The sequence below is a fragment of the Pogona vitticeps genome, chromosome 2, assembly GCF_051106095.1.
Source record: "Pogona vitticeps strain Pit_001003342236 chromosome 2, PviZW2.1, whole genome shotgun sequence".
Taxonomy (NCBI): Eukaryota; Metazoa; Chordata; class Lepidosauria; order Squamata; family Agamidae; genus Pogona; species Pogona vitticeps.
The window spans coordinates 188,874,546-188,889,619 of record NC_135784.1 but is presented as its reverse complement, the minus strand read 5'-3'; the positions used below and the strand labels follow the sequence as shown (position 1 = coordinate 188,889,619).

The window sequence follows — 15,074 nt, the reverse complement described above, 5'->3', positions numbered from 1 at the left end:
GCAGTCATGAGCAGTGAGTAGATCAGGACCCATACTTGATATTTTATTTATTTATTTATTCTATTTATACCCCGCCTATCTGGCCAATACAACCACTCTTTTTAACAAAGATATTTACTTTTCTATCTTTGTTTTTTCCATCTTGAATGATATCATTATTGTTGTTTTAAACTGCTGGTTATTAATTGCTTTTATGCTATTTTTATTGTAAGCCGCCCAGAGTAGAGGTCGTCTCAGTGGTTCTTAACCTTTGTTACTCAGGTGTTTTTGAACTGCAACTCCCAGAAACCCCAGCCAGCAGAGCTGATGGTGAAGGCTTCTGGGAGTTGCAGTCCAAAAAACTCTGAGTAACAAAGGTTAAGAACCAGTGGTCTAAATCACTGGTTCTTAACCTTGGGTTACTCAGGAGTTTTGGACTGCAACTCCCAGAAGCCTTCACCACCAGCTGTCCTGACTGGAGTTTCTGGGAGTTGCAGTTCAAAAGCATCCGAGTAACAAAGGTTAAGAACCACTGGTCTAAATGGACGGGGTATTTAATTAATTAATTAATTAATTAATTAATTAATTAATTAATTAATTAATTAATGTTATTTGACTCTGGTAGAGGCTGAATGTGTTGATGGTTGTGACTGATCCGAGCTCCACATTTAATGCTGAACTTAAATACCTTCAGAACACGGCCAAGAAGCCCGAAAAACCCACAACAACCACTAAACTTAAATGTTTACGTCTTCTTCCCACAGCAGTTTGAGGATAGAATCCAAACAAAACAGTTGACTAAGATGGTGTAAACCTCAGATGACCATCCTTTGTCAGGCATAAAAACAACTTTTCCGTATCTTCAGAAGGCATGCAGTTTGGACCAGATAATTGGGGGAGATGCAAAATAATTTATCTGCAAAATCTGAAAGCACATCACTGAGGTATCAGCTAATTGTTCCATCACCTGATTTCCTGAATTGAACCAGGGCTGTCAAATAAATATTTTAAGAAAGTTATGGCAAGGTTGAATCAAAATTTTCTTGTGTATTAGCCTCCCAAAAACAGAGGTGTGATATTTTCAACATCCTTAGCTTTTCACTAATTTATGAGATGACCTATGAGCAACCACAATCCCTCCCTTTTGTAGTCTATAGGGAATCACATTTCATCTTTGTTTCCCTTAATAACCCTGAGGCGATAATGATTTTATGAGCTTCACAATTAGCTTTTTAAATGTTTATTTCAAGGCCACCTTGTTTGCTTGATCTAAAAGGAAGTTACTTTGTTATTGAGGGGTCATATACACGGAAAAATATGGTATATTATATTTTTCTTTTCATCTGTTTATGTTGTACCCTTGTTTGATATGTGGTCAAAATATGGTTGAGAACAGCCGGTTTAAAGCACTCAAAATTTCCAGTTTGCCAGTGGATTTGTGTTGGGACTACAATGTCTCATTTCTAGCAAGAGCAATGTTCTAGTCTCTGAGGACAATTCTTTTAGATGTTTTAATTCACTGATGTATGCGTCCCTGACAACCACTTTCAAAGTATCCCAATGAAAGCAAGCTAGTGAGAACTTCCTTTCAAGAAATTTTCAGTGACATTAGATAATTTTCTGCTTGGTATCTTGTCTACAGAGATCAAAGGACCACAAAAAACATCTTGGCGTACAATTAGAAAACTGTGAAGACAGACTAATAGGTAAATTATCAGAAATTAAAATAGACTCGGATTAAAAATGTTGGATTAACCTTTTTGAAAGAAACGCCCCCTTGAGCCATTGAGGAAGTTATCATTGCCCCCCTCCCCGCGGTGATGCTATCTTATTTATTTATTTATTTATTTATTTATTCATTCATTCATTCATTCATTCATTCATTCATTCATTCATTCATTCATTCATTCATTCATTTATTATTTAAAACACTTAAATCCAATGACCCCTGAAAACAAAATTAAATTCCAAGAAAATGAAATGCCCCCAAAAAAGTAACATTTAATGATTTAGTTGCAAGTGAATTTTAAGACGCAAAAGAAATATAAAAAGGGCATAAAAACAAATGCAGAAACTAAAAATTTCAAGACAAAAAGTCTGAAACTAAATTAAAATTGGAGGAAAATATATATTCATGCACACTGTAAAAAGGCTGCAGTCATCTTCACAGGTTTGGCTTGCTCCATCGCCCCCCTACCGCCCCCTTCTGCTCCAGCACCCCCACGCCGCCCCTTTTCGTTCTGCCACCCCCCTGAAAAATGAAATCACCCACTGGGGGGCATTATCGCCCAGGTTAAGAACCACTGGATTAGACTATAGTCTAATTGAAATTAGCTTTGAATGTGCATGGTATGCAAATGTAATCTTGCCCCCTCCAGGCTAAAGAGCCACCATGCAATAGCAAGGTTCCTGTTTTGAGAGGAAAAGGAAGCTGGGAAGAACCTTTGAGATGGGACAAGAAAATGTGCTTAAGTGGAACTGAAGTCCACCCCAGTAATAAACTTTCCTTCCTAAATGCTTCTAATCGGCTAAAGACATCAAACAGGAGAGAACCGTGAGAGTCATTCTTAAAATTATTCCATCTGAAATGCTCTTAACAAAAACTGATCCGTCTTTTTACTGATATGGGTTACACATCACATCCTTGAGTTGTAAGTTTACATTCAGAGAAAGTTCTAACAGGACTCCTCTGGTTCTGGATGACTCATTTTCTGAAAGATCGCTCGAGGCCCGGTGTGCACCAAAAGTACCACTGGGTCATCCTTATGGTTTTTTAACAAGAAAGATGGCAGGGTTTCCAGGGTGAACTATCCCTTAAATCCCTTTCCTGTTTATGGAAGTCTCATAGGGCTTCATCAGTATGATAAAACATTGATACTAACCCTCTCTGCTCATGTATTGCATTGCTGCTAGTTGCTAGTAAATTGACCAGAAGCACGGTGTTAAGAGAATATGGTGTTAAGTGACTCACTAGTTAAAACAATCTGAACAAAATATAGCTCAAACAGAAACAGGAACAGCAATGTTATCCTCGAAAGCAAACTGTCATACAAAGTCCTATGACTGCCTTCAGCATAGACAGCAGCACAAAGGCAGGCAAAGAAGGTGTCATGGAAGATAAAAGCTTGAAGACATTTTTGTCTTTTTTATTTATTCTTCTTCTTCTTTTTGCTTGACATCCTATCAAAAGTGACCATGAGAGCTCAAATAACTTTGTTGAACTGTTGTCCAAAGTGAGGGTTGCATCATCAGGAAATCAGTGCAGCAAAACTCAAAGTCAGTTGTGTTCCACTCTCAGGCTGATGCTCTTAGTCACCATCCCAGATAAAAATCAGGTCCTCTGTGAGTTCTCCCTCTGCTTGTGACCTAGGGACATCGGACCCATCAGAGTTAGTTTTTCCTTGCTACTGTTGGGAGTCTTCATCTGGACAATTTTGCCCTCTACATTTAATAGTAAGAAAATGGAGAATCCCCAATGATAAGCATCTTTTACAAAAAGAATACCTTTATAAAATTTATAATGTTCTTGGTCACTTGGGATGCTTTTCGCTTCTATAGGAGTGTCATTGGTACATTACACATAGACTGGTGACCTTATTGTCACTATTGTCAAATCTTAATAGAATATCTCTACTGCTGTCCTTTGCTAAGACTCTGGGATTCAAGAGCCTGTATTAAATCACCGTTGTTGTTCTTACTGTTACATGCCATCAAGTCACCTCTGACTTATGGTGGCCCTATAAATGTGCGATCCGTAACGGATTAACATTGCTAAGCGAGGCATCACTGTAGTCCATTGAACCTTCACAAATGCCCTCCCCCTTTGAATGAAAACCTGGCCCATGATTGTCTGTGAAATCCAAGCACTATTTCACTGCTTTAGAATGACAAGCTAAAGACTTAATTGAGCGATCATTCATTGGCAATGAAATACTTTTTTTTTTTGCAAAGATTACATCAGCTGTCTCTTTAAAATAAGTTCTTAGTTTTTGCCAATAGTGGCACATATTCTTAAACTGGTGCAGAATATTCCAAATAGGGGTCAGTCCATCAGATTCCTTGCTACTCCTTTTACCCAAAGCAGGGCTGTCAAGGCTCTTGCAGTAATCTTGTGTTGTTGCTAAGGATATGGGGGTGAAATGCTTTAATTCATCACAGAGAATTCTTGAGAGATACCTTAATACCTATGTGACAAGAATGCTGACGAAATAACTTGTTCAGCTGTTTTAAAGGAGCAATTGCATCAGTGCTGTTCTGGAGGTCAAAGACTTTCCACCATCTTCCACACTGACAATCACAGCTCCAGTAAACCTGCCTTTGTTCACTGGAACATATTTGCAGGAGATCTGCTAAAGCTGTGGCCTTCAAAAACCAACTGGTTAAGTGAGTAACCAGGGAGGAAGAGAGTGATGATTATAATTGTAATGATAGTTATTATCCAGGAAGAAGAAAACGAGTTGTATGCATGGGCACAAAGATATCTAAAGACACTGCATTAAGATCTGCTTTTTTTATATCTAAGAAGACAAACCAGAGACTGAAAATGAATGTCCGTCATACTTAACATTCACAATTTTAGAAAGAAGCACTGTTTCACCTAGTAATTAAAAGCCCTTGCTTTCAGGCAACGATCTTTTAATAAATGGTCTTGCTTTGTGTGTCTCCATGTGACGAGAGAGAATCAAACAGAAATTCTTAATGCTGCAAGTGCTCCTCTGTCCCTAACAGGTACAGTACATATACTGGATGACCTGAAATTTGGCTTATTCTGTTCCAAAGATTCCTATTGTAATGCCTGTGAGAACTGTGGTGGCCCCAAAGACATTCTATGTTCCCCATAAGCCATCCCACCATTCCATCTCATACTTTTGAGTAAAGAAACGACCATGGAGGGCTACAGGAAAAATCTCAGTCGCTTTGAGATGCTCTCAAAACAGACAATCATTCAGCAAAACGCTTCTATGCCTTACATCAGTTGCAGTGCTGTTTGTTAACTAAATTGCACTGATAGCTCCAACCAAGTGTGTACTAGCTTCTGAACTACTTTGCAGAGGTAAGAATGGAAAATAATTTTCCTTACAACTGAAGTCTATAAAAATACAGTTCATGTTAAATCTCAGTGGAAACAAAAAGCATTGCCATACAAAACTCACCAAGGCTAAAAATAAAAATAAAATAATTTTTCTTTCCTCACGACAGAAAGAAATGCTCAGCTTTTGCTTTGAATCTTTTAACAAACATTGAGAAGCCCCTCCCTTATTTCAAGGCAAGACAATAAGCGTGCCACAGCAGCTATCTACAATACTTTAATAAAACCTAAAAGCCATACAGTATTCCTATAGATCAGTATTGGGAACAAGGAGGTGTCTTACCTGCAAAGTTCTTTGAATAGTCAATTTGTACACATGGATTTGTGCTTGCACAGAATGGGCTGTCTCTCAGTTCCAAACTGTGAGCAACAGGGCGCCAATCAACCATGGGCGCAGAAGAGAGAAAGAAGGGCAGACCATGTGAATGCACAGATGATCATTTGAAAGACAAACGTTACAGGTAAGCAACTTGCTTAGGATAAAGTCGCATCTATGATCTTGTCCTGCCATGTCTTTTGGCATAGCAACAGTGGTGGAGTCTGTGGCAATCTGGATAACAGTCCCAGCGCATAATGGCAGACATGCTTTGCAAACTTTGAGTACTATGAATGGCTCCAAAAACTGATGTGATGCCAAGGTCCTCTCAGTATCCACCTCCATTAAGCGCAGTCTTGGATGCTGTGACTTTCTCCACTGTGGAGTGAAGGACATGTCTTGGAACAGGTGAGTGTGGAGGGACCACCATTGCAGCAAGGGAATAACTACAGGAAGAATTGTGAGGCAAAGTCATCGAGTTGAAGACCAATGTTTTTGTGAGGTACCAAAGTTGCTGCGCTCACGTACAAAGCCTGACAAACTGCTGGACTGCTTCTATGAGGGTCATGAATCACAGAAGCCTGCAGATATGAAGGAATGTGCCTGTAGGCTGAGCCATAACAGTGTGCACCAGGTTGACTGTACTTTGAGTTCTGTGTTCAGGACAATAATTGGTGCTCAGTGTGAAAGCAATTTGGTACATTTGAAGATTATGCCCTGGGATGGTGTGAGCCATAATTTACTGGGGCATAGACAAAGGCTCAGGTTAGAGAGTGTAACTGCTTTCAGTTGACAGGTCTCTGCCCGAATTCTCAAGTGCATGCCAAGTCACATGAACAACAAAGCAACATGAATGCCATAATCACTCATAACCTACACATGTTTAAAATGCAATCAGTTAAAATGATAATGGCTTTGAGATCTTGCAACAAAAGAAAGGAACGTAGCCATAGACTCTGTGATTCATTGGTTTGGACCAGCAAAAATGTACTTCAAATACCACATGAATAGCCTTCCAGGGCATTTCCTCCTAATAGGATGCAGAAGTCTGTTACTCTCGTCTCTGTGGAGGCTTCATTCAGAAAAATGGGCCAAAAATTCAACTGCTTCATCTCTAAAGGGGCACAACTGATCTCCATAGAGAATACTTCCACTATTGCAGAAGGAAGACGGTTGAATCTAGCCCTGGATAAACTGTGGTCACAAACTGGGAATTAGTCATAAAATCATAAGAGTTGGAAGGGAACTATAAGGTCATCAAGTCCAACCTCCTGCTCAATGTAGAAATCCAAATCAAAGCAAACCTGACAGATGGTTGTCTAATTTTATCTTGTGTGCCTCCAGCATTGAAGCACTCACCAGCTCCTGAGGTTATTGGTTTAATTATTGTACTGCTCTAACAGTTAAGGAGTTTTTCCTGATAGTCAACCTAAATCTGGCTTTCTGTAGCTTCAGCCCATTATAACGTGTCCTGCACTTCTGGGATGACTGGATCAAATGTCCCCATTTCACTTCAGCATCATAAGGTACCAGAAGTGGTAATAGTAGTTGATGGTGGAGACTGTGATTGGATTCAAGAGATTAAGAAGTATAGTTGTAATAAAAATTATTCAACTCCCACTACAAATTAGGTTTATTGTCAACATTGACAGACTTTCAGCTGTTTGCAATGAACAAATCAAACAAAAGCAATCGAAATAGCGCAACACAAGAAATGCATCAAGTGGTTTCCCCAGATTTAACTGAAAATGCAACTTTCAATGAATTGTGCAGACTCAAAATATTCAGCTGCCTGAATAGAATCCCTCACAACAGCACAAATATGCAAAACAAATGTTGTCCTAAGCATACAGTACCTGATACAACTAATCAAGGGCTTCATTAGGATACTAGGATACAAAAGGATAGCAAAGGCACTCAGTGTTCCTAGAGACACCACTGGAAGCATAGTTCACAAGTTCAAAGTTAAATAACAGTGGTTACACTACCTAAACGGTGCAAAAAAAGGAAGTTATCAATGGCTGCAACCAGATTTCTGAGAAGACGGGTTGAGAAAAATCCTCAAAAGCCCTGCAGCAAGACTTGGTGGCAACAGGCACTGAGGTTTCAGTTTGCACAGTAACGCAGAAGGTTTCCATGCCAGAACTCTAAGACATACTCCACTGCTGTCCCAAGAAAAGGTTGCTTCAATATGCTCAAAACCATATAGATCAGCCATGGATGTTTTGCGATTCTGTCCTGTGGAGTGATGAAACTAAACTGGAACTTTTCGGCCTGATTCGAAATTCTGAGAATGCAGAATTAATATATTCTTGAAGGCTTTCACAAAATTAAATGCAGAATTTGAGAATGCAGAATTAATTAAACGTTGTATTTTCAGTTTAAATTGGGGAAACCACTTGAAACATTCATTGTGTTGAGCTTTTTCAATAGCTTTTGTTTGATCTGTTAATTGCAAACAGCTGAAAGTCGTAAATTTTGACAATAAACCTGATTTGCAATGGGGGTTGAATAATTTTGATTACAACTATAGATGGACAAACGATAAAAACAGATGAACTGCTACTGTCGTAAGTAGTATAGCAAATGTTGGCAAAGCCGCCAAGAGTGGTCGAAATGACTAGATAGGCGGGGTATAAATACAATAAATAAATAAAATAAATAAATAAAGATATGAAGCATAATAGTGTCAATGGTAGTACCATAGGTGAGACAAGAAACCATCTACTGTGAATGTTGACTGAATCGTCATGGTCAATGCAGTGCAGACAAATATACTTGAAATAACTGAAGCAGTACGTTTGGTGCTTGATGGCAGCTCCATTTCTGTAATGTAGTGATGAACTGTAGTACCGTGTTTCCCAAAAAATAAGACAAGGTCTTATATTAATTTTTGCTCCAAAAAAACACATTAGGGTTTATTTTCAGGGGATGCTTTATTTTGTTCATGTACAACAATCTACATTTCTTCAAATACAGGTGCACCTCAGTTAACGGAAGCCTCAGTTAATGTAATTTTCAGTTTACGAAGGAAAATCCATTGAAAATAATGCCTCGGTTAGGTTGGAATCTTTATTCTCTGAAGGGGGTAGGGGTGGGTTAATTTTGGGTTATTTTTTCTCTTTATTTAGTACTTTGTTGTAGTTTGTTTGAATGATAGATGTTTTGTATGTATATGTTTAAATAAAATAAAACTCTTGAAAAAAATAATGCCTCGGTTTACGGTTTTTCCCACAGTACGAAGCAAGTTTCCACAAGATGCATTGTGCCTTGAGGTTTATAGCGCCGCCCCCGTTCCTATGGCAATCTGCATTTTGGCTTACAAATTTTCTCATTGATAAAGTCCTAGAGAATGCATTAAATTCCTAAACTGAGGTACACCTGTACAGTCCTGTCATCTTCTTCTTGTTGCTGCACAGTGGTGGAGGGCGGGGTTTCACTTAACTGGGGCTTATTTTCAGGGTAGAGCTTATATTACGAACATCCTGAAAAATCATCCTAGGTCTTATTTTCAGGTTAGGGCTTATTTTCGGGGAAACGTGATTGCATTATTTTCTTTAGGGAGATTGCCAAAGTATGAGTTTTTCCCTTTTCGGAGCTTGCTGGTATTGACAGGATGACCAATTATGACATAGACATGGATGTCAAGGCTGCTGGTAAAGATGACAGTGCCAATTTTGAGGCTGAGGAGTTCTCAGAAAATTGAGTGGCAATTGCTAGGAAAAGCACATGATTTACAAATAGGGAACATTTGGCTGGGAGAGTCAATGGATGAGATGGTGTGCTCAAGAAAAAAGATCTTAGCCATGTGACAAGGTTATGGTAAGTCTGTCTAGGGAAGATTTGACAAGCCCAAGTGTTTTGCACGTCATGTAAACAAGGCACTTATCATGGCTGTTTGAAAGAGGATTTTTCCACTGTAAGAATGCAGTAGGCAAAGAAAGCTCCTGAGCCAAAAGACCCTGAGGAAGAATGTACAGAACACAAAAGCAAATTTCAATGAAGCAGAAAACTTTAATGACGAAAATGAAATGTAAAAATTAAAAAATTGTAAGGTAGTCCTTCCCTGGCACCATCCCATTCTTGCTGCTACTGCAAATATTTTGCTTGCTGACTGACACCTCTCATGTGTGCTTGATGAAAATCACAGAAAAAACAACACTGCAGGTGGTCACAACTTCCACCCTCTTTTTCAGAGAAGTCAACACACACATTGCTATTACAATGTTAAAACAGCTGAGTGTTCCTGGCTGGTAACTACTTCTATCGCTCAGGCAACAAATTGTCCCCAGTTAATATGACTAAATAAAGCATAGTTCTAAGCATACCTTATTTCTTTTCTGCCTCCTCACCATTTGGAGGCCTGGAAGAGTCAGGGTCATCACTTCCTTCAACTATTATTTCAGGCGGGGTTTGATCCTCTACAACAGCAGCCTCCTGTGTCTTAGGAGTAGCCTGTTTTTCATCTGTTGCTGGAGGCAAGCCATCACTTGGAAATTCTGTCTCAGGAAACGCCATCTGCGGGAAATCCAAGGCTAGGAACTGCTCTACTGCCACCTCTGTATTCTCATGGATGATCTGATGAGCAGCATGAATGTGTTTTCTCTGGGACTGTCTCACTGTGCAGACAAAAGAAAGAAGAAACAGATCTGAGGGAGTGAAGCAGAAACAATCATGGACAATAGCCATTCCGCTCTACAACTCCCTCACTTAGAAGAAAGAAAATTAAAATTTTAAACATTCTAAAATGAGTGCTGAACTGCTTCTCAGGGCCAACTTAACCAACAGCCTTACAAAACATAGGAAAATACTAGATACTAGAAAAACAGAGCCATTCACATTACCAGCAGAGACTCAAAATACATTACTAAATCCATAGATTGAGAGATTACTGTGTATTGCATAGAAAAGAAAACATCTGCTGGATATGGCTTTCTCTCTCATTCTGACACAGCAATGACAATCCCACTCTTGGTTAAACTAAGTTATTAAAAGAAAATACCAAAGAATTACTCTGTAGCAGAATTAGTCTGTCTCAGAATGTTGGCAAAAAAAAGAAACAAAAACATTGTAGCCCTTGAAAGACTAACCACTTTATTTCAGTGTGACTTTTCAGACATCCAAGTCCACTTCACACACTGGAGTGCAAATATGTGACATATTTATTTATAAATATCCCCATAACCAAGAGAGGATGCAAAAATAGACAAAATGACAATGGTTCATTAACCAGGAATAGGACTCTCAAGCTGTTCACTGGGTAACAGCTGTACCAGGTGTAACTGGCTGTCTTAGAAATGCTATCTCAGAGACTATCAACAGAGACAACCCATTCCATATTCATAAGATAATTCAAATCTTCAAAAAGATCTCCCACTTACGAACATGGGATATTGTGCTTCTGTATCCATTATTCCAGAGGTCGTCAACCCCCCGGTCCGTGGCCTGGTGCCAGTCCGTGGTGTAAGCCAGACCGGGCCGTGAAGACAGACCTCGTGCCCCCCTGCACTCCCCTCCCCACAGCTGTTGTGCATGCATGCCAGCGACGGCGCAAGTGCTCCCCCACCCCTTTGCGCATGTGCAGGGGTGCCTGCATCCCCGCACAAAGGTGTGGGCGGGCACGCAGGTAGGTGTGCATGCGCCTCTGTGCATGCATGAAAGGGTGAGGGAGCGCTCACATGGGCGCTGGCGGGCGGGCGCTCCCCCACTGCTTCACGCATGCACCCGAGAGCGTGCGTACACCTGTGCGCACCTGTGCCCCCCCCCCTCTTTTCTCAGAGGCTCAGCCAGTCCACAGTCCCAAAAAGGTTGGGGACTGCTGCGATTATTCAAAACACTAGAAAAAAACCAATATTGCTGCACAATATTGTGCCTGCATGGTCAGCAGGAAAAAGAATGCTAAATTTTACACAGCAAATGGCAGCCTGAATACAGATGACATCAACAGCAGTAATCAAGATGGTCTATAGGTCTACATTTAAATGATCAGATAATTAGATGTTGGTCATGACTAAATTATTCCTGTTCTTCTGGCTGCATTCCCTCTAGTGATACCCTGTTTCCCCGAAAATAAGACCTAACCTGAAAATAAGCCCTAGTATGATTTTTCAAGATGCTTGTAATATAAGCCCTACCCCAAAAATAAGCCCCAGTTACTGTAAGTGGAAACCCCACCCTCCACCATTGTGCAGCAACCAGAAGATTACATGATAGTATTTCAATAAACATAGATTGTTGTACAGTACATGAAAAAAATAAAGCATCCCCTAAAAATAATCCCTAATGAGTTTTTTGGAGCAAAAATTAATATGAAACCCTGTCTTATTTTTGGGGAAACATGGTATCAAAGAAATCCATTACTGAAAGTAATTCTCTGTCCACCAGAAAGAAGATGCTTTACAATAAATCCAGGTGGCTTTCCCAGGAATATGTTTTGGGAGGAGATGGGATGCAGGTTCACTTGTCTTTTTTTTCCAAAACTCTTTGCAAACACACTTTTATTCTTTCTGGGCATGAGTGGAAAATTACTCTTTAAAAACACAACAATGAATGTAGAGTGTACAAGTGCTTTTCTACAGGTACATGCCTTCTGACACTCCATCATTTCTCACCGTGATGAGAAAAAGGACTACAGGCTTGTAAGTCTGAAACAAAGCTGGGGAAATTCTGCATGATCAGCTGGCAAAATTCACAAGCTTTTGCAACCACTGGGCAGCTCCCAAAATATGACGGCCAAAGGCTCAAAGGAGGTTTTGTAATTTGTAAGAAAACCAGTGGTTGGATCCAGGGTAGTAGTGGTAGAGATTCAGTGGGAAATTACTGCTATACCCACGTAAAACTTCTTTATTTTTTGGAACAATGAAAAAGGAGGTATATTGCCTCTCAAGTGAGACCAAGTAGGCTGATAAGGCTTCTTGGCAGAAGAAAAAGAGGAAACTTTTATCCAGTAACAAGCAAACATGTTAACACATCTGCCAGGATCAATTTTTTGTTTTCTTGCCAATCTGGAAGAAGCCTACCATTTGCACATAGGAGGCTTTCTTATATGCTGCATTCTATTGACAACCTTCTCCCAGGCTGGATCTGCTACATTATGAGACTCAGGGTATCCACATGGGTGGAATATTGATCCAATTTCTTTTGAGACAGAATTTGGCCAAAGGAGTGGTGGTAGTAGAATACCCATTATGTCTGACATGGCCCCCATGGACAATCAGTATGCTGTACGCAGGGCCGGAGCTACCACTAGGCTAACTAGGCGATCACCTAGAGCACTGGTTCTTAACTTTTGTTACTCAGATGTTTTTGGACTGCAACTCCCAGAAGCCTTCACCATCAGCTCTGCTGGCTGAGGTTTCTGGGAGTTGCAGTTCAAAAACACTTGAGTAACAAAGGTTAAGAACCACTGGCCTAGAGCGCAGACCTGAGAGGGCCGCGAAACTGACCTGAGGGGCAAAGAACTGAACTCAGAGGAGCACAAAACTTACCTGAGAGAGGCACCATTTTATACAGACTAGTTTCTTGGACCCCTTCATGGATTGCTGACTTGTCATGGCGAAGGGGCTTGAGTTATTCAGAGAAGCTATGGGCTATGCCATGCAGGGACACCCAAGATGGACAAGTCATAGTGGAGAGTTTGGACTAAACGTGATCTACCTGGAGCAGGAACTGGCAAGCCACTCCAGTATCGTTCCCAAGAAAACTCCATGGACAGAAACAAACATCTAAAAGATATGATGCTGGAAGATGAGCCCCTCAGGTCAGAAGCATTCAAGATGTTACTGAGGAAGAGTGGAATACAAGTAAAAGTAGCTCCACAGCTAATGAAGTGGTTGGGCCAAAGCCAAAAGGAAGCTCAGTTGCAGATGCACCTGGAAGTGAAAGGAAAGTCCGATGCTGCAAAAAAATATATTGCATAGGAACCTGGAATGTAAATTCGATGAACCTTGGTAAGCTGGATGTGGTCAAACAGAGATGGCAAGAATAAACATTGACATCCTGGGCTTCAATGAACTAAAATGGACAGAAATGGGCAAATTCAATTCAGGTGGTTATCATATCTACTATTGTGGGCAAGAATCCTGTAGAAGGAGTGGAGTAGCCCTCATAGTCAACAAAATAATGGGAAAAGCTGTACTGGGATACAATCTCAAAAATGATAGAATGATTTCAATACAAATCCAAGGCAGACCTTTCAACATCACAGTAGTCCAAGTTTGTTTATTTTTGTTTATTTTTTATTAGACTTTTACCCCCCCCCCCAGACAAAGTCTACTCAGGGCGGCTTATATACATAATAAAAACACAGCAATATAGCAAACATAAGAAATCATCCGAAACACAAACTTTATGTGCCAACCACTGATGCTGAAGAGGCTGAAATCGACCAATTCTATGAAGACTTAAAACACCTTCTAGAACTGACACCAAAGAAAGATGTTCTTGTCATTATAGGGGACTGGAAGTAGGGAGTCAAGAGATAAAAGGAACAACAGGTACGTTTGGCCTTGGAGTTCAAAACAAAGCAGGCCAAAGGCTAATAGAGTTTTGTCAAGAGAACAAGCTGATCATCACAAACACTCTTTTCCAACAACACAAGCGGCAACTCTACACATGGAAATCACCAGATGGGCAATACCGAAATCAGATTGATTATATTCTCTGCAGCCAAAGATGGAGAAGCTCTATACAGTCAGCAAAAACAAGATCTGGAGCTGATTGCGGCTCTGATCATCCGCTTCTTATAGCAAAACTCAAGCTTAAGCTGAAGAAAGTAGGAAAAACCACTGGGCTACTCAGGTATAATCTAAACCAAATCCCTCATGAATACACAGGCGGAAGTGAAGAACAGATTTAAGGAACTAGAGTGCGTGAAGAACTATGGTTGGAGGCTCGTAACACTTTACAGGAGCAGTAACAAAAACCATCTCAATGAAAAGGAAATGCAACAAAATGGAATGCAGACTTCCAAAGAATAGCAAGGAGAGACAAGAGGGTCTTCTTAAATGAACAGTGCAAAAAAAGAGAGGAAAAGAATAGAAAGGGAAAAACCAGCGATTTGTTCATGAAAGTTGGAGATATTAAAGGAATCTTTTGTGCAAAGATGGACATAATAAAGGACAAAAAGAGTTGTGAACTAACAAAAGTAGAAGACATCAAGAAGAGGTGGCACGAATACACAGAGGAATTATACCAGAAAGATCTGGATGTCCTGGACAACCCAGAGAGTGTGGTTGCTGACTTTGAGCCAGAGATCTTGGAGAGTGAAGTCAAGTGGGCCTTAGAAAGCATGGCTAACAACAAGGCCAGTGGAGATTATGACATTCCAGTTGAACTATTTAAAATCTTAAAAGATGATGCTGTTAAGATGCTACACTCAATATGCCAGGAAGTTTATACATCCCAATCCCAAAGAAGGGCAGTGCCAAAGAATGCTCCAACTACAGTACAATTGCACTCATTTCACACACTAGCAAGGTTATGCTCAAAATCCTACACGGTAGGCTTCAGCAGTATGTGGACCAAGAACTCCCAGAAGTACAAGCTGGATTTCGAAGGGGCAGAGGAACTAGAGACCAAATTGCTAACATGCACTGGATTATGGAGAAAGCCAGAGAGTTCCAGAAAAACATCTCCTTTTGTTTCATTGACTACCCAAAAGCCTTTGACTGTGTGGACCACAACAAAATC

General features: G+C 40.2%; 1 protein-coding gene across 4 annotated transcripts in view; it reads right to left on the bottom strand.

Annotated features, from left to right (window-relative positions):
• Positions 1-1,869: 1,869 nt before the first annotated feature.
• The window catches only part of CFAP91 (cilia and flagella associated protein 91), a 45,186-nt gene continuing 31,981 nt past the window's right edge, over positions 1,870-15,074 (bottom strand). For 2 of the 4 annotated variants that reach the window (XM_020789590.3, XM_072991692.2), the window contains exon 17: positions 9,379-10,003. In XM_020789590.3, the coding sequence (XP_020645249.3) occupies positions 9,714-10,003 (290 nt within the window). In that variant the 3' untranslated portion in view covers positions 9,379-9,713. Of the gene's footprint in view, positions 3,346-8,301; positions 9,347-9,378; positions 10,004-15,074 lie in introns of those variants that run through there. The other 2 variants (XM_078386724.1, XM_078386725.1) reach the window with 2 other exon arrangements.